The sequence below is a fragment of the Anolis sagrei genome, chromosome X (genome assembly GCF_037176765.1).
Source record: "Anolis sagrei isolate rAnoSag1 chromosome X, rAnoSag1.mat, whole genome shotgun sequence".
Lineage (NCBI taxonomy): Eukaryota > Metazoa > Chordata > Lepidosauria > Squamata > Dactyloidae > Anolis > Anolis sagrei.
The window spans coordinates 29,425,818-29,452,883 of record NC_090034.1 but is presented as its reverse complement, the minus strand read 5'-3'; the positions used below and the strand labels follow the sequence as shown (position 1 = coordinate 29,452,883).

Genomic DNA, 27,066 nt, shown 5'->3' with positions numbered 1-27,066 from the left:
GCACTGCCGGGACCCCAAGCTAGTAATAAATATAATATAGTAATAATAAATACATAAGTAAATACTTCCACCCCAGTTTCTTTAGGGTTAAAGCACTGGTCCGGATATAGCTGGCTTCCTTCCTCTCTGGAAAAACAGGAAGGCCTTTTCTTTATTATTATTTTTATGGGAATGAACAGGAACCAAAGGGCTGGGCTTTGGCTTATTTTGATGCTGATGCTGCCTTTGGAGCCACTTTTTGGACAGAATGGAGCAGGTAAGGGCCACATTCTCTCAGCCTCTGAGCAGTATAGTCCCTATAATATTATTGTATTATTATTATTATATAATAGGGGCTGTGTTGGCGCAGCAGGTTAAACCACTAAGCTGCAGAACTTGCTGACTAGAAGGTTGGCAGTTCAAATCTGCGGGATGCGGTGAGCTCCCGTCGTTAGCCCCAGCTCCTGCCAACCTAGCAGTTCGAAACCATGCAAATGTGAGTAGAACAATAGGTACTGCTCCAGCAGGAAGGTAATGGCACTCCATGCAGTCATGCCAGCCACATGACCGTGGAGGCGTCTGAGGACAATGCCAGCTCTTTGGCTTTGAAATGGAGATGAGCACCACACCCTAGAGTCGGACATGACAAGACTTAATGTCAAGTGAAAACCTTTACTTTTTTATTTTTATATAATAGGACCGTTGCTTGGATGCAGCTCTTGCCCAGGTCAAGCACACACCTTGGATCCATAGTAGCCACACTTGAGGCCTTTGCCTGCCATTGATTCAACTCATTTTGTTTCCCGAAACGCAGGAAGGATCCAGGCCTGGAGGTGACAAAGGATCCCCCGAAAAGGCTTTGCCACCAGATGAGCGAGAAGCCCTTCGCTGCGAGGAGCACATCACGGCACTGCTAGTGACGGTGTCCCGCCTTCACGGACACATCCAATGCCTCCAGCGGGAGAAAGACAGGTAACTGGTCGCTGTCACCTTGTCTGTTCGAAGCAATTGTGGTGTTGCAGTGAGCAGCCTTGCAGTTGCAGAGTCAATCAGTGAGGGTATCTGCATAGAGATAGCCTGGCCTCTGTTGCCTGGAAACACCCTCTGCTGGGGAGCTGTCCAGTGTGTGCTTGATGTCTGGAGTTTCCCTATTTTAAAGCTAGTGTGAATGTTGCAATTAGCAACCTTGAATTAGCGTTGAGGAAACTTGCAGCTGCAAAGTCAATCAGTGAGGGTGTCTGCATAGAGGCAGTGAAGCAAGTGGAGTGTGTGTATATCCCTGTGGAATAATGTCCAGGTTAGGAAAAAGAATCCTTGTCTCTTTGAAGCAAGTGTGGATGTTGCAAGTAGCAAGATTGAACAGCACTGAGTAGCCTTGCAGTTGCAAAGTCAATCAGTGAGGGTGTCTGCACAGAGGCAGTGAAGCAAGTGGAGTGTGTGCATATCCCTATAGAATAATGTCCAGGGTGGGAAAAAGAACCTTTGTCTCTTTGAAGCAAGTGTGGATGTTGCAAGTAGCAAGCTTGAATAGCATTGAGTAGCCTTGAAGTTACAAAGTCAATCAGTGAGGGTATCTGAATAGAGGTAGTGAAGCAAGTGGAATGTGTGTGTGTGTATGTATGTGTATGTATATGTATGTATGTATGTATGTGTATATATATATATATAGCCCCCTGTGGAATGATATCCAGGGAGGGAGAAAGAACCTTCTCTGTTTCAAGCTAGTGTGACTGTTCCAATTAGCATTGATAGTAGCCTTGCAGCTGCAAAGTCAATCAGTGAGGGTCTCTGCCTAGAGGGTGCCTCCAGGCATCAAAGACCAGGCTACCTCACCCTGACCCAGGCTTGAACTACCAATCTTTTGATCAGCAAGATTTTTTGCAGCTGGTGGTTTAACCCGCTGTGCTAAAACCTGGCCCTAACTTGGATGTTATCCTGTTTTTGAAGATTTAGTCGGGTATGTTCTAGATCAGTGTTTCTCAACCTGGGGGTCGGGACCCCTGGAGGGATCGCGAGGGGGTGTCAGAGGGGTCACCAAAGACCATCCTGAAAACACAGTATTTTCTGTTGGACATTGAGGTTCTGTGTGGGAAGTTTGGCCCAATTCAATTGTTGGTAGGGTTCAGAATGCTCTTTGATTGTAGGTTAACTATAAATCCCAGCAACTACAACTCCCAAATGCCATGGTCTGTTTCCCCCAAACTCATCAGTGTTCACATTTGGGCATATTGAGAATTCATGCAAATGGTGCCGAGAGCCCCCGTCCAGTAACTGGTCTATACTGCAGCGGAGAGTTCCGCAGTTCCTGGAAGCCGAAATTGAAAAAAAACTGATGAAATGTGCCCCAACAAACAGCTCAAGGCCAGGACTGCTTTCAGCTTTCATCATTTTCCCTCTAGCCCTGACTTTGTATCTAATCTCTAATAAGGGTACTTGAGTTATAGTTCCCCAAGGACCGAGCGATGGATCTTGTTATTTATCAACTCAGCGCCCATCTGCTAACTTCTACCAGAAGAAAATGACTCTCTGCTGCTTGCTTTGAACTGCAAGCCACCTCCGTTTCCACGAGCCTCCCTCAGAAACCTGGGACTTCAAGTTTTCAAATAAAAAATCAATTATTTTATTAAATAATTAAGATGTGGGGTGGAAATGGGGTTTTTCTTACATGAACTTTGTATAAATAATATTGCATGAAATATCGTCTGCCTTCCCGCCTTTCCCCTTGACTTTTGCCCTAAAAGAAGTGACCAAGGACCGTTGCAATGCCTGAGGGAGGACCCCTGCCTCCCTCGAAACTCATTTTGATTATCTCACATCAGCATGGACAATAGCATATTTGGGATTTCCTTTCTCGCTCTCTGAGTCGGTCTGGCGAGACGAGGAAGTCTATATGGACATTATGATTGATTTACAAAGGGCAGGGTCGACCCCCCTGAGGTCCCCTGCCCCGGTCCTGTTTGTTTCCCCACCAAAACCCATCAAGGACAGGAAAGCCTTTCTTGTGGAAATCACACCTAGCCGGCTCAGGACAAAAGCCTCACATTCCAGCTGGCCGGCTATCAGTAATCCCATCATTTCCCCCATTGTCCGCGGTCGGCCCGCCTCCTCTTTTCTGATTCGTCCATCCTCAGAAGCGAGAGAAGCACGCCGATTGGCCCTCCAGAGGCGGAGAAGCTTGCTGATTGGCCCAGGGCAGGGCGGGCCGCCAAGCCTCCTCCCAGCTGTTCAGGCTGTCAACCAATCAGCGTGAAGCCGGGCGGAGAGGGGCGGGCGGAAAATTCAAAAGGTTTTGCTGTATTTTCTCTATAAAAATGCTTATAAATTCTTTAGCGGTATGCTTGTAGTGGAACTATTCCTACAATGCATCCGATCTCAGCTGAATCGCTAATAAAGACACCTTGGTCGCTGACTTCTTCCGCTTTGGTGAGGATTATTATTTTTAATATTTTCACTGCTGGAATTGGCTTCGCTGCCCTCACCAAGGTTCAAGGACCCTTTTCGGTACGGTCCTCAGGATCTCCTCGGCTGGGGAGGTCCTCCAAAAAAGAGGCTCGATATCACAAAGAGAGTCCACAGTGCTCTCTGGATGTAGGTGAATTAGAACTCCAAAATTCAAGGTCAATGTTGGCCAAACCCTTCCAGTATTTTCTGTTGGTCATGAGAGTTCTGTGTGCTAAGTCTGAATCAATTCCATTGTTGGTGGAGTTCAGAATGCTCTTTGATTGTAAGTGAACTATAAATCCCAGCAACTACAACTCCCACAGGACGAAAATTAATACCCTCCCCCAATCCCACCAGTATCCAAATTTGGATGTATTGGGTATTTGTGCCAAATTTGGTTCAGTGAATGAAAATACATCCTGCATATCAGATATTTACATTACTATTCATAACAGCAGCAAAATGACAGTTATGAAGTAGCAACAAAACTAATTTTATGGTAGGGGGTCACCATAACATGAGGAAGTGCGTTAAGGGGTCATGGCATTAGGAAAGTTGAGAACCACTGTTCTAGATGTTTGATTTGTTTCTCTTGTAGATTACATTTGATCCCTCTTTCCTGATAGGGAGGAGGAGGAAGAGTTTTCCGACCTCTGCTCCGAATATACAGCAAGCCTCCCACGATGCAGTGTGCCGTTTCTGCACCCGGAAGCGACGATGCCTCCTCTAGAGAAAAGTACGAACCATATATCTAAGCTTGGGCCTTGGTCGGAGCCATTCCCCCTGATTGGACCCTTCCTCCCGGCAACGCAGCTCTCTGTGCATGCCCAGGAGGCCAGGACAGATATTTCCCTGTCTTTATCCTTGCAAGACTAGCTTCCTTGTACCTTTCTCCTTGAGCAATAGGGATTCTGGTGATGCTTCCTCCTACAGGAGTCGGAGCATCAAAGGGGGGAGTGAAGGGGTCGGTAAGATCATCCAGACATTTCTGCCTGCGTGATGTTGTTTGAGACAGTAGGGGGGACCAGGGGATCAGAGAATGAACACTATGTCCCATCTTGCTTGTTTAAGCAATTTTAATCAATAGAGAAAAGTTACTGTTTTGTATGCGTCACCTCCACTGTTCCTTTTGCTCCAGATAAACTATGTAGTGCCTTTAAAATGCTTTGAATGTAAGCCAAGAGTATTAATGTTGTGTGTGAACGGGCCACGGGGTCTTTGGGAATTTTCGTGGATGTGATCCACCCAGTCAAAATAAAATTGTATTTTTCTTTTCCCACTTCAAGTAAGGCTTGGCGTGTTTTCTAAGGACCCATCATTACACTGGGATCATGGTATTGCTTCCTTCTCTCATCTTTCCTCCTTCTAGGGCATCCAGACCTTTTCCTCGCCGCCCTCCAAGCTGTCTCCTCCCTCGAGAACACAGTCTTCTCCCACCGCAGCCGTCGGCCCAGCGCCAGATCTAGAACAGAGGGCGGTCCCAACGCAGCCAAAGTGGGTTCAGTCTCTGGCCTTTCAAAGCATGGTCCTTCCCAATTTTGTGGCATCTCTCTGGACAGAGAGAGGGACCAATCTGTTGTCAAAGGCTTGCATGTCCAGATTGATTTGGATTGTCTTTGTTTTAGGCCCAGGGCTTTGATGAGAGTCTGGCGGGCTCCCAAACAGGTCACCAAGGTCGGCAACTTTTGGGGCCAAATCCAGACTTTCTGTCGACGGAGAGCATAGTCTATGGACAGGAAGTGGCCCTTTGCCGGGAGAGGAAAGCGGCCCACGAGAAGGAGCTGGGCGTCCGGAACAAGGAGCTGCAACATTGCAAAGAGACGCTCCTGGTTTACCAGGAAGAGAGGGACCGGTTAAGGAGGAAGGTATGGCATCAGACCAGAGGAAGGCATCCATAGGCAGCAGGTAAGGGATGCAATAGCAACACTCCTGACAGGTGTCTCAATTCAGGTCAAGGAGCTGCAGGAGGCCCTTGTGGAAGAAGAGGCCCTCCAAGAAACAGCCTCCAGCCCTCTCTGCAAACAGGTGAAGAACGGACCAATTTATATTATTATTATTATTATCATCATATACTATATTATTTTTATGATTATATTATTATTATTATTATTATTATTATTATTATTATTATTAATATTATTATTCTTTACTTTATTATAGTTGTTATTATTATTTTATTATTACTATTTACTATCTTATATTTCTTATTTTATTATTTTTATTTTATTGTATTATTATTATTACTAACTTGGGTACCTGGCAGTGCCCGGGTTATTTGAAAAGGCATTGTTTGTTTTGGGGTGTTAGGTAATATCATGTAGTTAATTAGCAACACTATTTATTAGAAAAAAGCCAATCTTAGATTTCATTTTTATGAATGCTCCCATTAGAAAATACATAACAATGTGGGTGAACTAAAACTCCCAAAATCAAGGTCAAAGCCAGTTTTTTATTTGTTTTTTATGAATGTCCCCATTAGAGAGAAAAAAAATCATAAGGATATGGGTGAGCTACTATTCCCAGAATTGCGGGTCAATCCTCCCCAAATCAGGCTTGTATGCACAGCTGGCCCTGTTGGGTCTGCATGCCAAGTTTGGTCCAGATCTGTTGGCAGCTGGGTTGAGTGCTCTCTGAATAAGAGTGAACTACAACTCCCGTATGCCAAGGGCAGTCATCCTTAAATCCTGCCAGTATTTACAGTTGTCCATGTTGGGTCTGTGTGCCAAGTGTCCATATCCATCATCAGCTGGGTTGAGTGCTCTCGGGATGCAGATGAACTACACCTCCCAAAATCAAGGTCATTTCCCCCAAACCCCTGCAGTATGTTCAGTTGCTCATGGGGTTTCTCTGTGCCAAGTTTGGTCCTGGTCCATTGTCGGAGGGGGGCACAGTTTCTCTGGATGCAGGTAAAGTACATCTACCAGACTACAAGAGCAATGACCCCCAAATTCCACCTGTATTCACAGTTGGGGATGTTGGGTCCGTGTGCCAAGTTTGGTCCAGATCCATCACTGATGGGGTTCAGAGTGCTCTGTATGCAGGGTGATCTACAATCCCTACGCAGGTGGGTTGGTCCCCCACAAACACCTCTAGTATGTTCTGTTGGTCACCAGGGTTATGTGTGCCATGTTTAGTCCAGATCCGTCATTGGTGGGCATTCAGAATGCTCTGGGTGCAGGGTGAACTACAACTCCCACGTGCGTAGGTCAGTTCCCAAAACCCCTCCAGTATGTTCTGTTGGTCATGGGGGTTTTGTGTCCCAAGTTTGGCCCAGGCCCGTAATTCATGGGGATCTCAGTGGTCTGTGGAAATGGGTGAAGGTGCTGCAAATCCCATTGTCTGTGGTCCATCCTCTCCTAACCCTCACCAGGACATAAAGTTCATCATAGGGAGTCTGTGTACCAAATTTGGTCTAGGTGCATCATTTGTGGGGGTCGCAGTGGTCTATGGGAGCTGAATTGGGTGAAGGTACTGCAAATCCCATCATCTGTGGTCCGTCCTCCTCCAAATTTCACCAAGGCGTATAGTGGATCCATTGTTGGTTGGGTTCACAGCTCTCTCTGGATGTAGGTGAACTACAACTCCTATGACTCAAGGTCATTTCCCCCAAACCTGGTCATGGGGGTTCTGTGTGCCAAATGTGGTCCAGGTCAATTGTTGGTGGTAGGTCACCATGCTCTGCCTTGATGCAGGGTGAACTACAACTTCCGTCCTGTTGAGTCAGTCCCCCAAAACCCTCCAGTCTGTTCAGTTGCTGTTCAATTCTTCTGTGTTTTCTGTGTGCCATAGGAAAGGGTAGGAAAGGGTTAAGGGAGAGGCAGTGAGTGGAGTCATGCAAATTCCACACAAGGAACCCTGGGATGCCTGCCTGTGGTGGAGGAAACATGTAAAATCTAGGATGAAATTCTCCCTGAATGAAGGCATTCCTTGGGTGGTGGGCCGTAGTGTTTGGGGAAGACATTGGCAGCATTTGGGCTACATGTTCATGGTGCTTGCCTACTTTATATAACCTGCAATGTCAGTTGAGGGAGTACTTTTGGAGGTTTATCAGCACTTGGAACTATAGCTTGTTTATGGAGGCCAGAGGCTGCTTGTGTAAGTGGACACCTCCACCACATACACATTTTTGTTTATTATGTGTATGTATGTATAGATTTATTTATTATATGTATTATATATATTATATTATTATATGTATTATTCTCTTTCTATTTACAATATTATATTTATTTATTTTATTACTATTATGTTTCTTTTTAGCCTGCTTTTTCTTACCACAAAAGAAACTCAAAGCAGCATTATACAATTGTTGTTGTTGTTTTTATTCATGCCACACTTTTTCTTTCCACATAGGAGACTCAAAGTGACATTATAAAAATATTATTTTATGTATTGTTACTAGGCTTACGACTATATGCATTATAATTTATTATGTTTATTATGTTTATTTTTATCTTAATGATTATTATGTTAATTATTATGTTAATTATTACATTATTACATTTCTTGTATGTAGACTTACTCTGATATTTATCAGTATTATATTTATTATTATATGCATTAATATATTTATTATATGTATTATCCGTATTGTTACCATTCAAAAATGGCAAAACAGCAGCATTAGCAGATCAGAAGCTTGAGTGCAGCAGTAGAGCCATTGAGCTTCAACAATTTGGAAGCAGAGTCAAGCTTCATTAAAGACAATTCAAAGAACTAGATTGCTGAGTGAATGAATGGAATGCAAAGAACATAACATAATCGATTTCACACTTGTAGGATCCAGTGGCTGTTGCAACCCAGAGGTTCCTTCACTGCGTCCAAAGCAGCACCAGCATCCAACCTACGCAGGGCTTTTCCTCCCCACAAGTCTCTTCTCCAGCAGAAATCAATGGCAAAGACCCCCAAGAAGAGCAAAGGGACCAGCTGCACAGGTAAGCGATGGAGGGAGAAGCTCCCCAAGTTAAAAACATTTGACTCACAAATGACTCCTAGTTAAAACGGGGCTGGGCTGGATAGCCTTTGGGTGCCCCTTCCACATCTATGATACCACATCTTTCTGATATAGGCCATCCCTGAGTTACAAACATCCGACTTACAAATGACCCCTAGTGAAGAACAATGGGGCTGAAAGGAAGGGAAATTCACCCCTGGATGGTCTTTAGAGGTCCCAACTTTATGATTCCATGATATACTCAACATATACACCTCTCTCAATCATACCTCTCTGTCTATGAGTACTTATCATTATCTGTGACTGGATGACACTCTGTCGGAAGGGATCAGATGGTGCCTTGCTCCATGGCAGAAGGGGATCTGTTTGGGTGTCCCTCTTTTTTTTGGGGGGGGGGGATCTCTTCCAACTACAATTCTGTATTTATTATATTATATCTACCTCAAACACATCCATTTATCATTATCGGTGACTGGATGGCCCTCTGTTGGGAGGGATCCGATAATGCCTTTCCACCTGGCAGAAAGAAGGGAGCTGGGCTGGACGACACCACAGGGGTGTTGACCTTTCCCTGTGTGTTGCACCTCAGCTGGAGTTCACCTTGCTCAAGCACCCACCAGGAAGCCAAACGTAGTAATAAATAGTTTAGTGATAAAGCACACACAGTAAAAGAGTAAAAATCCAAATATCTAAAGAGAGAAAGAGTCCCAAAAAGCCAGAGATAAATCTCCAATGCAAAGGTTAAAGCATGAACATTAATCCAAGGTGCATGGAACAAACATGAGCTTGATTAATCCCCTGTTCTGACTTACAAACAAAGGCAAGCAGTTAGTTCCAGTTTTTTAAAAACCAACACAGCCTTGGTCACGGCTTACCAGAAATTTTATAGCACAGCCTCTGACCTTGTATACTAGCCCATCAGCTGGAATAAAGACTCGTGAGCTCTGACTTGCATCCAAACTCCTTTGGAGATTTATTCTTCAGTCATTGCTACATATAACTATTTAGAGGCCTGCTATCAGTATACAGAGATACTCACAAACATAGCAAGACACTCACACAATGAGGATGATAATGGATTCCAGATGCAGAGAGATCATGGCAAGGAATCAAAGATGGAAGAGAGAAATCCCATGGCAGAGAAGAAGTGCACAAACAAGTCACTCCCATTTCCATCTATTTGTCATTATCTGTGACTGGATGGCCCTCTGCCGGGAGGGATCGGATGGTGCCTCCCTGTCTGGATCCCTTCCAACTTCACTATCCTATGATATACCCATTATATACACATCTCTCAATCATTATCTATTTATTATTATCTGCTACTAGATAATTATAATCAGATAGGATTGAGATATGGAAAGATATGATAAATATAGAACTGTAATCAGAAGAGACCCCCCCCCCTCCAAAAGATGGACACCCAATCTGATCCTCTTCTGCCAGGAAGGAAGGCACCATTTGATCCATCCAAATAGAGGGCCATCCAGTCACAGATAATAGATATGATTAAGGTGTATATGATGGATATATTATAGTAAAGTTGGAAAGGACCTCTAAAGGCCAGTCAGTCCAGCCAGGCAGGATGGCACCATCTGATCCCTCGACAGAGAGCCATCCAGTCAGAGATAATGATAAACAGATAGGGTTTGATGTGTATATGTTGGGTATATGATGGGTATATTATACAATCATAGAGTTGGATGGGACTTTTAAAGGCCATCTAGTTTGTCACTTGGAGGTGTGCAATTTTTCCGTTAGTCGTCGTAAATTGGATCAAATTCATTATAAAAACTTTGAAAATTCCCAAAAGATCCGTGGGTAAGCAAAATGTTCTGAAACTTGGTGGGCTAGCTGTGATCAATGTGTTCTATAAATGTAGCAAGTCTCACCCCGATAGCGGTACAAATGAGGGAGAAAGGAGCCCCTGAAGTTCCCTATTTGCACAATTACTTGAACAAAAAAACTCACTCTTGTTATAGTAACAAAGTTTTTACTAACAATACTTTAGAAACACTTTAGAAACGAAACCCTGGCACCCCCCAGTTTTGTAACGACTTTTGAACATTTTTATAATCAATCACACATGCCTGGCAATAATGTTTTTAAGAACGCTGCTCGTTCTGTTGCTTGGCTGTTGCTTTGCTTCCTTCTCAGCTCCATCCGGGGGCTCCAAGAGCTCAACCAGCTGCTGCGGGTGACTCTGGAGGAGACCAAGGGCCGCGCCGAGCGCATCAGCCTCGCTCTTGGGTGCAGCGAGGCGGGCAGCACTGCATTGCGCTTGGCCGTAAAGTACAGGTAAAGGGCGAGGAGCTTGTCTCACCACTGGGTCATGCAACACAACCCCTGTGCGTCGCAATGGGACCAGTATTCCAAAAATGGTAAAGCAGCAACAAGTGCAGCAGTTCTGCAGGACAGAAACCTCTTGTGCCAGCAGTAGAGCCATTGAGCTCCAGCAATTTACAGCATTTTGGAAAATGGCATTCATAATGTTTTGAGAAAACCAGGAAATTTCACTGGCTTTTAGAAGCATGACCCTTTTGGAGATTAATTGACATTCACACTATTTGGAATAATCATAACCTTTGGAAAAGCATGACCTTGTTAGAGAGCATAACCTTTTGTAAAGTATTATCTTCCTAAGAAGAATTTTAAAAACCCGCTTGAGTAAAATCTTCTCTTCAGTGGTATATATCCACATGTACTTATGCAAGGCAATATGGTTTCTCAGCTGTTAAACAGATATACATAGATATTTCTTTGAACTGTTAGTAACAAAGATATGCCAATGCACAAAACAACAGCAGAGTTTCAGAAGTGTTATTTCAGTTGTCCAAAAGCATATACTCTCCCTTAAAATATCTTGGTTTAAATCATGCTCTAAAAAGACCAAAAATAAGTAGTCTTCGTTAAAATAATACAGTTGATTTACTCACAAACTTCATGTATTCAGCATACAGGTACATTGCTTATCAATCCAGTTACAGATAGGAATGGAAGTAGTTTCTCTGTAGGTAACTCAGGGCCTCTTTCTCAGAATCTCAACAGTCCAAAGTCTGAAGCATCTCTCTGGTCTGAGAGTCTAATGGAGTTTGTACAGTCTGAAAGTCTAATGGCATATTTCTTTCTAAAATGGATTCTGAGATCTGAGGGCAGTCCCAGAACTGATCACATGGTCTGCAGCCTCTCCCACAACACAGAGTTAAGGAAAACTGCATACCAATACACACATATACAATACAGTAAGTAATCTGAATTTTATACAAACAAAATACTATTAGAGGTTTGAAGAGGTTGTTATTTCCAACATTCCTATCTAACCATGCTTGACTACATGTCCATTAGAACTGTATTTTCAACACCAGGTTTTGCATAGTGGGATTACAGCCAATGCATTCCTATCTAACAGTGCATGACCACATATCCATTAGAACTGTATTTTCAACCAGTTTTACACAACAGGGTTACAGGCAATGCATTCCTATCTAACCATGTGTTGCACCCTGGCCTCATGTCATCTTTGCACCCAGCACCACACAAGAGTCCAGTGTTACTAACTAAACAGTTTATTGAAGAAAGCAAATATAAAAAGGCAAAAGGCAATATAAAAAGCAATGTCCAAAAAGCAATAGGAAAAGAAGCTTTCAAAAGGCAATAGTCCAAACATCAAAGTTCTGTTCAAAAGAGACAAGGTATATGAAAAAAACAGAAATCAAGTAACATAGGTAAAACTGGAAACTTGAATCATGGACTTGGGAGCCGAGACTGGAAAGCCATCCTTATGGCAATGTTGTCTCCTCTGAGAGGCACCAAGTAAACACCACTTAATTTAAGTCTGATCAAGAAGCCATAAGAACATGCCAAACGCACCTGGCCTGGGAACAAGCACAGGAATCCCAAACAACGGCCTCCTTGGCCTGCAATTCTCTCTGATCACCAGCAGACTCTTCATTCTGAAAGCCATCAATTCCCTCATCCTCTGATACATCAGAAAAATCCTCTGCCGCTTGCTGAGCCACAACACTAACAGGGCATTATCTGCCTAACAGAATTATCCTCTTGTTGCTGCTTTACATTTTTAATGCTCCTTTTCCTTTTTGGAAAGTACTCTCCAACTCTTTTGAGGTCCTTCACAATAGTATGCCTTGGAGTTGATCCCAAAATCTCTCCTCAAATTTTCCAGCGAAAACTGCTTGGAAGCCTATGAAGCTCTCTTTTCACTGACGACAGTGGAACGGGAAGAGGAAGGAGGATCTCCTTGCGCAGGTGAGTGTTATGGGTAACCAGCTTGAGAATTTTACCTTTAAAGGAGAACTATAATTGTGACAAGACATTTTAATGAGGAAGGATAAATTAAGGGGGAGAGGTGGCAGCAGTTTGCTTTTGCCTGAACCGAGATGTGGCTTCTCCCTTCTGTTGCTGAGTTATATGACTGCAAAGCACTTTTGCACTTTAAACTGTTTGCAGGAAGGGAATTAAGCATGTTACCAAAATCAGTTATCTGCCACAAGTGGGCAGTGTAGGTCCATAGCCCCACATGCCATGCTACTTTATTTATTTATTTATTTATTTATTTATTTATTTATTTAAAACATTTATATTCCGCCCTTCTCACCCCAAAGGGGAGTCAGGGTGGAGCACAGCATATACACGGCAAACATTCAATGCCGGGACACAAATTCACATACAATACATAAACATTTATAAAAATTATCAAAATATTAAAATACACCATTTAAAACTGTCCTAGTCATCCGCGTCACATCTAATTGGCCTGTTCATCTTTCCTATTGCTGCTTTATTGCCCTGTCCCGAAAGCTTGGTCCCACAGCCAGGTTTTTACCATCCTTTTAAAGGACAGGAGGGAGGGGGCCAACCTGATCTCACCAGGAAGGGAGTTCCATAGCCAGGGAGCAATCACCAATCGTCCCCACCAATCGTGCCTGTGACAATGGTGGGACGGAAAGCAGGGCCTCCCCGGAGGATCTTAATCTCCGCAATGGTTAATAGGGGGAGATGCGTTCGGACAGGTAATTTGGGCCAGGGCCGTTTAGGCCAAAGCCAGCACTTTAAATTGTGCAGGTAGCAAACTGGCAGCCAGTGGAGCTGGCGTAACATGGGAGTTGTATGCTCCCTGTATGCCGCCCCAGTTATTAACCTGGCTGCCTCTCATTGGACTATCTGAAGCTTCCGAGCAGTCTTCAAAGGCAGCCCCACGTAGAGTGCGTTGCAGTACTCTATCCTAGAAGTAACGAGAGCGTGAACCACTGTGGCCAAGTCTGACTTCCCAAGGTACGGGTGCAGCTGGTGCACAAGTTTTAATTGTGCAAACGCTCCACTGGCCACCGCTGCAACCTGGGATTCCAGGCTCAGTGATGAATCCAGGAGAACTCCCAAGCTACGAACCTGTGCCTTCAAGGGGAGTGTAACCCTATCCAGAACAGGTTGCGACCCTATACCCTGTTCAGCCTTGCGACTGACCAGGAGGACCTCTGTCTTCTCTGGATTCAACTTCAGTTTCCTTGCCCTCATCCAGACCGTCACAACGGCCAGGCACCGGTTCAGGACTTGGACAGCCTCCTTAGCATTTGGTGGAAATGAGTGATAGAGTTGGACGTCATCTGCGTACAAATGGCATCAAACTCCAAGGCTCTGGATGATCTCACCCAGCAGCTTCATGTAGATGTTAAACAACATGGGGGACAATACTGAGCCCTGCGGGACCCCACAGGACAATGGCTGTGGGGCCAAGCAGGAGTCCCCCAGCAACACCTTCTGGGTACGACCCTCCAGGAAGGACCGGAGCCACTGCAGAACAGTATCTCCAAGACCCATCCCCACGAGGTGCCCCAAAAGGATACTGTGGTCTACGTTATCAAAGGCCACTGAGAGGTCCAGGAGAACCAACAGGGACACACTCCCCCTGTCGAGCTGTCTGCAGAGATCATCCACTAAGGCGACCATGGCTGTCTCAGTTCCATGTCCCGGTCTGAAACCTGACTGTGACAGATCCAGATAATCAGTTTCGTCCAAGAACTCCTGGAGCTGTGAGGCAACCACACGCTCCAAGACTTTGTCCAAAAAGGGGAGATTGGAAACTGGCCGAAAGTTGTTAAAATCAATGGGATCCAGTGATGGCTTTTCAACAGCGGTTTTATCATAGCCTCTTAGGCTCGCTGGAATTTTGCCCTCCCAAAGGGAGGTGTTCACCACCACCTTGACCCACTCTGCCAAACCCCCTCTGGCTTCCTTTATCAGCCAGGAAGGACAGGTGTCCAGGATGCACGTGGTTGCTCTCGCCTCTCCAAGAATCTTGTCAACGTCCTCGGGTTGCAGAAATTGAAATGAATCCATTAAAACCAGACAAGCAGGTGCTCTCGCTACATCTTCAGAGACTGCAGTAACTCTGGCGTCCAGGTCGGAGAAAATCAGAGCGACTTTATCCACAAAGAACCGAGCAAATGCCTCACAGCGAGCTGTCGAAGGGCCAGGGACCCTGTCATAGGTGGCAGGGTTCAACAAACCTCTGACTGTTCGAAACAGCTCAGCTACACGATTCCTCGCGGATGCAATGTTGGCCGCAATGTGAGATTTACTTGCAGCCTTCACTGCCGCGGAGTACGCCCTTGCATAGGTGCACGCCCGTGTTTGGTCTGACTCGCTGTGAGATGATCGCCATACGCCCTCTAGACTCCTCTTTGTTTGCTTCGTTGCTGCCAGCTCCTCATTGAACCCGGGGGCTGGCTTGAGAGACAGGGAAAAAAATGACCGGATTTGAAGGCAATAGCACAAGTTTTATTCATAGGGTCAGGTGGATGACAGAACAGCATAATCACCAAAAGAACTGACATATAATAGAGTCCAAAGCATTTTATCCCAATTAGGAACTGATTGGCTCAGTAATGATGCCTCCTAGGATCTGCCTTTTAATTGGCTGAGACTTCCTCCTGATGTTGCTATGGAGCTCTTTTGGGGGGTCTCCCGGCGGGGGAGATCCCTTAGGACCGCTCAAAAGGGTCCTTGAACCTCGGTGAGGCCAGCGGAAGCCAATCCAAAGAATGTAAAAATATTTAAAATTAATCTCACCGGAGGCGGAAGAAGTTCAGCAACCGAGGCGTTTATTTTGCGATTCAGCTGAAAAGGATGCGATTGTAGTGATCATTCACATACAAGCATAATTTTACAGAATTTCCAAACATTTTTATAGCGTGCAGACAAAGAAAACAGTTTCAAAATTCCCGCCCGTCCTCTGCCGGCCGGCTTCGTGCTGATTGGCTGGCCGCGGAACAGCTGGGAGGAGGCTTGGCGGCACGCCTCGCCTCTGGACCAATCAGCGGGCTCCGCCGCCTCTGGGAGGCCAATCAGTGCCTCTCTAGCGCCTCTGGAGATGGGCCAATCAGCGGCTAGGAGGCGGGACGAGGCTTGACAATGGTCGGGGAAATGATGAGCTTAGGGGCATCCGCCAGCTGGAATGTGAGGCTTTTGTCCTCACTGGCGGGGTGTGAGATAAGGGAATAATGGGTTTCCTGGTCTGTGATGGGTTTGGAAGGGAAATATGAATGGCTTTTTCGATATCGGACCTCAGGGGGGATCAACGATATCTTGGTGATTTAATCAATCTTTTCTTTCCGAGTTTCTGTTGACTCCCTCCCCTCGCTGGTCTTGCTCCGAGGGCCAGGGTTGGGGATCAACAGTATTGTCCATGCAAGTGAATCAATCAGGAAGGGTTTTGGGGAGAACAAAGGAGCTTCTCCCCAAGGCAGGACAGTAATCCTCAGGTCACATCTTTATGGGGCAAGGGTCGGCAGGAAAGGCGGGAAGGGGGAACACAGTATACTCTATACAACATTTCATCACATATATTTCATAAGGCAATCCCATCCCCATCCCAGGCAAAGTTTATTAAAATATTTGATCTTTATTATTGAAGCAAACGGGAATTTCATGGTCCCTTGGTGAAGGCGCGCGGAAACGGAGGCTGCTTGCACTTCAAGGCAAGCCTTGTCAGGAGGTTTGTGTCCAAAGATATGACAAAAACAGTCCAAAGTGTGAGGCAGAAAGTCAATAAGGGAAGGCAAGGAAGGTCCAAGGATGATCGCTGGGTGAAATGGTGATAGTGTCCATTGTCCATCCTTTGGAAAACTATGTCTCTCTCGCCAGAGACCGGGACTCACATCTGGCCGCCCTCCTGGGGTCTCCTATGGGCGACCACAGTGGGTCCCCAGTTGCTGGGGCCAGGCAGGAGCGAGCAGCGCTGAGGAGAAACGGGCTGTCTTGGAAGAAACCGGCCAACTTGACAAACAGCTGATTTCTGTCAAAGAAAATACTTTGAACAAAATCAATTTATTCTCGGGTACAGGAGTCCAAAATGAGAAAAGGGAGATAGCAGTCAGTCTTAGGATTAATAGCAGAAAAATAAAAAATTTGAACGGCGGCGATCCGCCATTTTATGAATTTTTCGCGGATAAGGGGGTCCAAAATGGCGGTTTCCGTATCCGCGGTTCGGGCGAACGCAGATCCGGGGTCCGGGGGGGGGGGTGCCCGGAGGCACCTCCCCGCAGGCTCATGGCTCTCCGGAGCCTGGAAAAAGGTTTATTTTAGTGTTGCTTTAGTTTGAGTCAAGGAAAGATACAAAAGTATCAAGCGGAGAGATTAAATGTTGCAAGTTTCAAGTACCTTTATTAGGGGAATGTTACAAAGTATGGAGAAGGGGAAAGCAAAAGGAAACCACAGGCATTCCTGGTTTTGAGCTGGCTGCTGGGGTGCATTTCATCTGTTGGTCCCAAACTTGGCCCCCAGGAACTGCGGAACTCTCCGCTGCGGCTCACACCAATGTGAAGGCGGGGCTCTCGGCTGCACTCGGGCTCAATGTTACAGACCAGGACGGAGAGGAAGACAGAGCCGCTGGGAATGGTGGGGAATGGGCCCCATTGTCCAGACTAGAAAGAATGAGTATTGAGTACTAATTGACTTTGGAAGCTTGGAAGACTTTCTACACAAAGAGCGAAATTTGGGAAACGAGAAAGTCAATCAAGAGGGCAAATAAATTCCTTGATGAGTCCTGGGGGGTTATTTTATGTGCGTGTGTGTATGTGTGTGTGTGTATATATATATATATATATATACACACACACACACACACACACACACACACACACACACACACTACCCCTTCTGCTTATTAATAAGATACGAGGTATAAGCCCAAAGTAGTTCCAAAGTATGTTGTCAATGAAGGGTGTGGGGCCTCTTTGGGTGGACATTGCCTCTGGCCCGAGAGTCTTCCTGCCAAAGAAATTCGATGCTTGGTAAATGTTTACATTAATCCTTCTAGGAATATCTGGGGTTGGGCTGAGCTCTAAAAATATTGTAAATTCAACACAGAGAAAAGACTAACAGGGACTCCCACTGCCAACCTGGGCCAGTTGAGCAGACCTCTTCCACCTTCGGTTCTGCAGCCATTTGGGCCTCCGACTCCCAGAAGCCTTTGTTTCCAGCTTGTCCATTGGTCAGGGATTCTGGGAGCTGGAGTCCAAAAAGACCACAGGTGGAAGAGGCCTGATTCAGAGTCTTTTGCTTCCGTTCAGGAAAACCCAGCGACTTGCCTCACCGGATGCAGCCAGCCGTGACGGAGAAAGCGCGGCGTTTCCTGCAGAGCCATAGTGGAGTGGAGGGTGGGAGCGTCTTCTCTAAAGAGAGGTATGGAAACAAGGGATGATGAATGTAGGGAGCAGTGTCTCTAAATGGCTAGGGAGAACACATCAGGTGGAAAATGCTGTGTTAGAAAGAAAGGCATTGTATGTAACTCCATTGTGTTGAAAATACAGTTCTAATGGACATGTGGTCACAGCACCTTCCACTGAAGGATTAAACGAGTGGAGATGTGGGCCTAAAGGGACAGCTGAGTCATGACCATGTGACAGGCATGACGAGAATGGCATCATGTCCTGTGGTCACTTTGGAAGTGACAGACATATGCAGAGTCTCTTTCCATGATGTCCCCTTGCCCTAATGTCTTCTTGACATGCGGTGCTCTTTCTATGATGCTCTATTGGCATGTGGATCTATTGCCATGATTCAATGCCATGGTTCTTGTATTGTGAGTATATCTCTGAATATACTGATAGCAGAACTGAGGTGTAAATAGCTACATATAGCAATGAATGAAGAATAAAGCCTCGAAAGGAGTTTTGATGAAAGCCATGTTAGCAAGGGATAGAAGAGAAGAAAGCAGAGTATAAAGCACACACAACATCCCTGCTAGGTAGGCATGTGGATTCAATCCTATTACAGCCTCCTCCTCCAGCTGTGCAATGGGACGGACTGTGTCCAAAGCAAACAGTTAATTCCAATCCCCCAAAATACCAGTGTCTTGGTTACAATGAGCAGACTGTTTATAGCACAGCCTTGTATAGTAGCTCACCAACTTAAGTAAGCACACTTGCATCCAAAGTCCTTTGGAGATTTATTCTTTACTAGCTTTACCCGCCACGCGTTGCTGTGGCCAACCTTCTCTCCCTCTTTCTCTCCTTCTTTCAGTCCTTCCTTCATTTCCTTTTCTTCTTTCCTTTCTTCCTTCTCTACCTGTTTACTTCCTTCCTTAGCTTTTTGCTCCCATCCTTCCTTCTCTTTATTTCTTCCCTTCCCTCCCTCTTTCTCTCCTTTCTCTTCTTCCTTTGCTCCGTTATTCCTCCCTTCCCTTTTTTCTTTCCTTCTCTCCTCCTTCCTTCTCTTCCTCTTTCCGTCCTCCTCCCTTTTTATTTTCCTTCCTCTTTCTCTCCTTTCTTCCCTCTCTATTTCTTTCCTTCCTTCCTCCGCTCTTGACTTCCAGACTTCCTTTTCTTTCTTTCTTTTCTTCCCTCCCTTTCTCTTCTTCCTTCGCTTTTTTCCCTCTCTTCTCCTTCCCAAATTCCCCTTCCTTCCTTCCTTCCTTCCTTCCTTCCGACACCTTCCCTTCCCCTTCCCATTCTTCTTCTTTTCTATCTTTCTTTCCTTTCCTCCTTCCTTCCTTTCTCCCTTCTTTCCCATCCTCCTTCTCTCTCTGTATTCTTTCTTTCCTACCTTTCTTCTTTCATATACCTTCTAAACTTCTCCTTCCTTCCTTCATACACCTTCCCTTCCTTCCTTTCTTTCCTTCCTTCCATTCTCCGTTCTTTCCCATCCTCCTTCTCTCCCTTTCTTCTTTCTTTCTTTCCTTCCTTTCTTCTTTCATATACCTTCTCAACTTCTCCTTCATTACTTCCTTCATACACCTTCCCTTCCCTACTTTCTTCTTCCTTCCTTCCTTCCTTCCTTCCTTCCTTCCTTCCTTCCTTCCTGCCTTCTCTCCCATCCTCCTTCTCTCCCTTTCTTCTTTCTTTTCTTCCTTTCTTGTTTCATATACCTTCTCAACTTCTCCTTCCTTCCTTCCTTCACCTTCCCTTCCCACTTTTCTTCTTTCTTTCCTTCTTTCCTTCTTTCCTTCTTTCCTTCCTTCCTTGCTATTTACACCCCTTCCCCTCATTTCCGTCCCTCCTTCCCTCTCCTGCTTCCTTCCCTCCTTCCCCTTCATCACCGATGGTGGAGCCAGACGGCGGTGTGCGGGGGCGGCCTGGGCCGGGCGTTGCGGTGGCCGAAGGCATGCAGCGGGGGCCTCCCGGGCAGCCTCCGCAGGTCGCGCAGCATCCTGGCCCCCCCCCCCCCCCAGCGAGCACAGCCGGCCGAGCTCCAACTCCCAGGCCGGGGCTTCAGCGTCAGTGGGTAGGCCGCATTCTAGAACTACAGTTCCCAGAGTGCATTGTGTGTGTACTTCCTCCCCTGGGCACTGCGCATGCTCATTTGGTTTTTGTAATTGTGAGTTTGTTGAAATGTTGTTTGGAATTTTGATGAGTGTTGTGCATACCTTGTGGGTTGAGGTATGTGCACGGCAAATTTGGTGAGTTTTCGTCAGGGGGGGTTTGCGTTTTGCTGTCCCGTTGAACGCCCTTTCCCTGTTTATATATATAGATTCAGTTGCTATTTATAACTATTTACAGGTCTTCTCTTAGTATACAGCGATACAACCTCACACAACAAGGATGGCGATGGATTACAGATGCAGAGAGATCCTGGCAAGGAGTCAAAGATGGCAGAGAGTAAGCACATGGCAAAGAGGAAGTGCACATACAAGCCAATCCCATTCTTCCCTCCAAGAAATGACTCAGCTGTCCCTCTAGGATAGGCATTTTGGCCTACAACTCCTAGAAATCCCAGCCAGTTTACCAGCTGTTAGGATTTCTGGGAGTTGAAGGTCAAAACATCTGGGAACCCACAGGTTGAGAACCACTGCTTTAGGATCACATCTATATTCTCTTAACCCTTTCAGTGGACTGTGTTGTGTACCCATGTCTATAAGAACTGTATTTTTCCATACACCGGAGGAACATACAATACGTTCCTTGCTATTACAGCTTTTTCTACCTGACATGCCAGAGCTCGAGCACCTTATTGCGGTGAACAGCAAACAAGGTCAGAGCTCTAAATCTCTGCAAACTACTGATCAAGACTGCAGTGTTTTTTTGTTTGAGTTAATGGCTTGCCTTGCGGGACATTGAGCCCCATGCACAGCTCAGGGAGGGCATGGAAAGGAGATAATCATTCACATAGCTACCTATGAGTTTTTGTTTGCGTATTCTAACCTGCTATTTCCTGCTTTGTGCATTTTCTTTTCCCAGCCCTTCGGAGGAGAACGGGGATAGAAAGGGGCTCTTGAGGGCCTACATCCAGCGCCTGAGAGGTGAGCAGCGCGCCCTGAAGCTACCTCCATACCACCCAAAGGTCCATGCTGGGATCGAGGCCGGAGAGGCAGAAGAGGCACGGAAAACTCTGCAAGAGGCCCTCCCTTCCGGAAATGCATCCTACACAATGGAGAAGGCACATTTGCTGCAGGAGCTGCAGGCAACCAGGGTGAGATTTGAATAAAAGGGGGCATGTCCCTGAGTAGTGTCAGGGGATTGGAGGAGAGGAGAGGAGAGAGAGGGGTTTGCATTAAAAGGGGTGTGTCCCTGAGGAGTGTCAGGGGAGAGGAGGAGAGGAGAGGGATTGGCATAAAAGGGGGCATGTCCCTGAGGAGTGTCAGGGGAGAGGAGGAGTGTCAGTCTAGCAAGAAGGGAATAGAAACAAATTTGAATAAAAGGGGGCATGTTCATGAGAAATATCAGGGGATAGAAGGAGATAAGAGAAGGATTTGCATAAAAGGGGGCGTGTTCATGAGAAATATCAGGTAATAGGAGGGAATAGAGAGGGATTTGCATAAAAGGGGGCATGTCCCTGAGGACAGGTAGGTGATAGGAGAGATGAATTTGCATAAAAGTGGGCATGTCCCTCAGAAAGGTCAGGTGATAGGAGAGAGGGATTTGCATAAAAGGGGGCATGTCCCTGAAAAGTGTTAGGGGATAGGTGGAAAGAATTGAGATGGATTTGCTTTAAAAGGGGTGTGCCCACTTGTGTTGTTCTTTTTCAGGGGGCCTTGGCAGAGCTAAAGGGCAGGCTGCACATGGCAGAGAAGGAGAAGCAGCGGCTGGGGCTCCAGACCTACACCCTCCGTTCCCAGGAGGCTGCCTTCCAGCTGATGGTGCAGATCCTCCAGGAGGAACGGGATGAGCTCCAAGGAAAACAACAGCAGCAGGCCCTCTCCTCTGGAGAAAGCAGTCCCACCAGCAGCAGTGACTCAGAGGTAGGTCTCAGTTGTCATTGGGGTCACCTCCAGGAAGGAGTTGCTTTTGGAATCCTAGAGTTGGAAGGCACTCCAAATGCCATCCAGTCCAACTTCCTTTTGCCTTAAAGGGAAAACACAATTCAAGGCCTCTGGACTGCCAGCATTAAATCTAGTTTCCTTGGGAGCTGCAATCCAGCGGGTTCCCAGAACCCCGAGCAAAGGATTCTCAGATTATTCCAAAGCAGCTCTTGGGACTGACATCTCTATGTGGGGCCTTTCTTCTCCTCCTTCTCCTGCAGGAATACGGACCAAGGGTCAGTTCCAAAAAGAAAAACGTTGGCAAGTCGGAAAAGCCCAAAGACCCAGATCCAGAAGTTCAAGCGCTGGAGCTCCAGGAGGCTTTGCTTCGGTGAGTAAAAGGCCAGGTTGCCTGGATAGAAAATCATGGTGGAATGGAACTGCCTGCCTTCCTTCTATCTTTCCTTCTCTTCCTCCCTCCCTCCCTTCCACTTTTGTCTGCCTTTCCTTCCTTCCTTCAGTCATTCTTTCCTTCCTTCTATCTCTCCCTTCTTTCCATCTCTCCTTCCAACTTCCCTTCTTCTCTTTCTCCTTCCTGTTCTTTTTTCCTTTCTTTCCTTACTTCTTCATTTCTCTCCTCCCACCCTCCCTGTTTTCCTTCCTTCCTTCCTTCATTCTTCTTGTCATCATCATCATCATCATCATCATCATCATCATCATTTAATAACTATTAATCGCCCTCCATCCGAGAATGCTCCAGGCGATTTACAGCTAAATTATAAAAGATAAAATACATACATACAAAAATTAAAAATTAATAGAGATCCAATGCTCTAGTAAAAAGCCAGGTCTTAAGTGCGAGAGTAAAAGGCCCTAAGTCACACATGGCTCTCATGTAGGGCGGCAAGGAATTCCACAAGGCAGGGGCAGAAATAGAGAAAGCCCTGCGTCTGGTCCTTTCCAAGTGCACTTCTCTAGGACCCGGTATATGGAGTAAGTCACGTTGGGCTGGTCGTCCTCCCTCTGTTCTTTCCTTTTTCTTTCCTTATTTCCACCTCTCCTTCCTCCTTCTTTCTCTACATTCCTTATTTCCACTTTTTCCTTCAATCTTTCCTTCCTTCGTTCTCTTTCTTTCCTCCTTCCTTCAGTCATTCTTTCCTTTCTTCTGTCTTCCCTCCCTCCCCATTTTTTCCTTCCATCTTTCCTCCTTCTCTCCCTCCCTTCCTCCCTGTTCTTTCCTTCCTTCTTTCCACCTGAAATTCCTTCCTATCTCCCTACATTCTTTCTTTCCACTTCTTCCTTCCTTCTCTCCTTCCTCCCTGTTTTTTCCTTCCTTCCCTCCACCTCTCCTTCTTTCCTCTCTCCTTACATTCCTTCTTTCCCCTTCCTTCCTTCTCCTTCCTTTTTTTCCTTCCTTCCTTCCACCTCTCCTTCCTTCTTCTCTCCTTATATTCCTTCTTTCCCTTCCTTCCTTCCTTCCTTCTTTCTTCTCTTCACTCTCATTTCTTTCTAAGAGCATTAATCATCTTAGCAAACAGGACTTGAATGGCTGTTAGAACTATAACTCACAAGGATGATATCATTGGCTGGTTTTAAACGGCACTTCTATTTCTACTGCTTTTAGAGGGCAAAATAGTTTTCAGATTTGTTTTATTAATGTTTATAGTATTGTGTCCTTGCTGTATTAAGTGATATGTGATTACTGTCTGTGATATATTATTGGTATTTATTGTATTTGTTTATTATGAGCTGTCACCCGCGCCACCCCCGAATCACTTTGGGAAATGAAGCCTATGATTAGTATGATTATTATTTCTCTCTCTCCTTCGTCCGGCAGGCAGCGTGCTCTGAGAAGCCGGCTGGGCTCCCTCCTGCTGGAGTTGGAGGAGCAGGGTCAGGAAAGCCGGGGCCGGGCTGCGCAGGAGGCCGAGCTGTCCAGAGACCTCCTCCAGGCCCACAGGTGACCCACACATGCACACAGACACACACTCCTCTGCTCCTGGGCAAGAAGGGATGGGTCAGTGGAATGGGGGACCCATGAAGGGGTGATGAGGTTCAATAACCAGAGCCCCTTTCTACTTACCCTTCCTCTGCAGCGCCTTGGGGATGGCCTTCAGAAACGCCCGCCTGAAGCAGGAGGCCCAGGTCAGTCGCTGCTCATTTGCAGTTTCAGGATTTCATTGATCAGAGAAAGAGAGCTGTCATTTAGCACATTTTGAGATGGTTTCCTTCCTCCCTTCGGTCCTTCCTTCCTTCCTTTTATCCATCTTTCTCTCCTTTCTTCCCTCTGTCCTTCCTTCTATCCTTCCCTCCTTCCTCTCTTCTCTCTCTCTCTCCTTCTTTCCTTCCTTCTATCCACCCATCTCTCTCTCCTTCCTTCCACCTGTCCTTCCTCCTTTCCATCTGTCCTTCCTTCCTTCTATCTATCTCTCCTTCCTTCCTTCTATCCACCTATCTCTCTCCTTCCTTCCATCTGCCCTTCCTCCCTCCTCTCTCTCTCTCCTTCCTTCTTTCCATCCATCTCTCTCTTTCCTTCCTTCTATCCACCCATCCATTCATCTCTCTCTCTCTTTCCTTCCTTCCATCTGTCCTTCCTTCCTTCTGTATCTCTCTTCTTCCTTCCATCTGACCTTTCTTCCTTGCATCAGTCCTTCCTTCCTTTGATCCTTCCTTCCACGTTAGTGGAGTTCAGAATGCTCACTCAGGTATTTGTAGTAAATTATTATTATTATTTTTATGCTGCCAAACACTGACCCAGGTATGTCTAATATATTATTTTCATCATTACTATCAGGAAGTATATAATGATGGTGATGATGATTTTTATTATTAAGAGAAGGAGGAGGAGGTTTATTTATATCATCATTATTAGGAAATATATTATTATTAGGAAGATTATTATTATTATTATTGGGAAATTAATTAATTATAGTATTATTATTTAGGAAGTATGTTATTATTGTGATTACTAGGAAGTATATTATTATTATTATTATTATTATTAAGTATATTCTTATTCTTATTGCCATTTTCTAGGTGCAGCAGCTGGAGAGGCAGATGTCCTCGATGGGCCATCGCCATGCACTGCAGCTGCGGAGCCTGATGAAGACTCTGCAGGAATTGGGAGGCTCCCGGACTCTTCCGCAGGGGTTAAGGGTCACTCAGGGGTCCAGAGGGCAACCCTAGAATGTGACTGCAGCCATCTTTTAACAACTCATGGAGGAGGTGGAGCCGGATTACATTCTAATGCAACTCAAAGGAAAACCAATGCATCATTCTAAAGCAGCGTTTCGCAACCTGGGGGTCGGGACCTCTGGGGGGGTCGCGAGGGGATGTCAGAGGGGTCACCAAAGACAAACAGAAAACACAGTATTTTCTGTTGGTCATGGGGGTTCTGTGTGGGAAGTTTGGCCCAATTCTGTCATTGGTGGGGTTCAGAATGCTCTTTGATTGTAGGTGAACTATAAATCCCAGCAACTACAACTTCCAAATGTCAAGGTCTATTTTCCCCAAATTTTTCCATATTGAGTATTTGTGCCAAGTTTGGTTCAGATCCATCATTGTTTGAGTCCACAGTGCTCCCTGGATGTAGGTGAACTACAACTCCAAAACTGAAGGTCAGTGCCCACCAAACTCTTCCAGTATTTTCTGTTGGTCACACAAGTTCTGTGTGCCAAGGTTGGTACAATTCTATCGTTAGTGGAGTTCAGAATGCTCTTTGTAGGTTAACTATAAGGGACAGCAACTACAACTCCCAAATGACAAAATCAATCCCCCCTCCCAACCCCACCAGTATTCAAATTTGGGCGTATCAGGTATTTGTGCCTAATTTGGTCCAGTGAATGAAAATACATCCTGCATGTCATTTCCCCTGAGGCAGGCAGGAAAGACAATGGGCCATCTTCCTGTCCGTTGTTACATATGTCCAGATAATGTCCATAAGATGGGTGAGGCCAGGAACCCCCAGCTTGGAGTCTCTTCTCGCAGGCTATATGATCATCTGGGAAGCAGGACTTTCCCATCCAGGGAAAGGAACAGGAAATCTCAGAAGCACAAAATATATTATTAACAAAACATAGGAACACACAGAAAAGGCAGGGAACCTTTAAGGCATTTTTCATGCACATATGAAATATAATGAGCAGAGAGAGCTTAAACCAGGGGTCCACAAACTTTTTAAACAGAGGGCCAGGTCACAGTCCCTCAAACTGTTGAAGGGCTGGATTATAATTTGGAAAAAAAATGAATGAATTCCTATGCACACTACACATATCTTATTTGTAGTGCAAAAAACACTTTAAAACAATACAATAATTAAAATGAAGAACAATTTTAACAAATATAAACCTATTAGTATTTCAATGGGAAGTGTGGGCCTGCTTTTGGCTGATGAGATAGGATTGTTGTTGTTATGTGCTTTCAAGTCATTTCAGACTTAGGTTGACCCTGAGCAAGGGCCGGGTAAATGACCTTGGAGGGCCACATCCGGCCCCCGGGCCTTAGTTTGAGGACCCCTGGCTTAAACTATCAGAGGCTTTCTAATGGGGGAACCAGCTATCCGGAAAGAGAAGAAAAGAGGAAAGATACATGACGCCTGGGAAAGGTACATTACAGCAAGGAAAGGGCAAGAGAAGCACAGAGTTCAGGGTAACCAATTTATTAAGGGATCATAAGCAGTCTGTAGTTAGTTTCCTGATTGTCTGAACATGCTCAGAGCCAAACAAGTACACTTGAAGTGTCTGCAGCCTTTGGAACTCTCTGCTGCAGGCAGGAAGGGAACAAATAATAATTTTGCCCAGGGGGGTTTCATGCAACAAGTCGGAAGTGACTGAACGAATAAATAACAACAAAAAGATCAATTTTGCACTGGCTTCTGCTTTCTTTTCCCGCCGTCCATTAAAGCACGCCCCCTTTCCCTCAGCGCCCAATGGGCTGCTGCGTGGGGTTCTTTTCCCCCCTTCAGCTTCGCTACTTTCCCGGCGGGCCAATCAGAGGGGAG

General features: G+C 45.6%; 1 protein-coding gene across 1 annotated transcript; it reads left to right on the top strand.

The window, feature by feature from the left end:
• The first annotated feature begins 177 nt into the window (after positions 1-177).
• USHBP1 (USH1 protein network component harmonin binding protein 1) lies at positions 178-26,922 on the top strand. Its single transcript, XM_067473052.1, has 16 exons — positions 178-256; positions 794-951; positions 4,047-4,156; positions 4,790-4,914; positions 5,046-5,285; positions 5,371-5,445; positions 8,200-8,354; positions 10,532-10,672; positions 12,558-12,640; positions 17,962-18,073; positions 21,067-21,298; positions 21,855-22,067; positions 22,349-22,458; positions 23,905-24,027; positions 24,164-24,212; positions 25,104-26,922. Exons 1-16 carry the CDS (start codon positions 248-250, stop codon positions 25,251-25,253), a joined length of 2,085 nt encoding a protein of 694 aa, XP_067329153.1. The 5' UTR covers positions 178-247; the 3' UTR covers positions 25,254-26,922.
• The last annotated feature ends 144 nt before the right edge of the window (positions 26,923-27,066 follow it).

Excerpts from the sequence above, each read along its gene's own strand:
- USHBP1 (XM_067473052.1), top strand. Across the intron at positions 8,355-10,531 it reads CAAAGGGACCAGCTGCACAG|CTCCATCCGGGGGCTCCAAG; the intron begins GTAAGCGATGGA and ends CTTCCTTCTCAG. Across the intron at positions 21,299-21,854 it reads AGGAGCTGCAGGCAACCAGG|GGGGCCTTGGCAGAGCTAAA; the intron begins GTGAGATTTGAA and ends GTTCTTTTTCAG.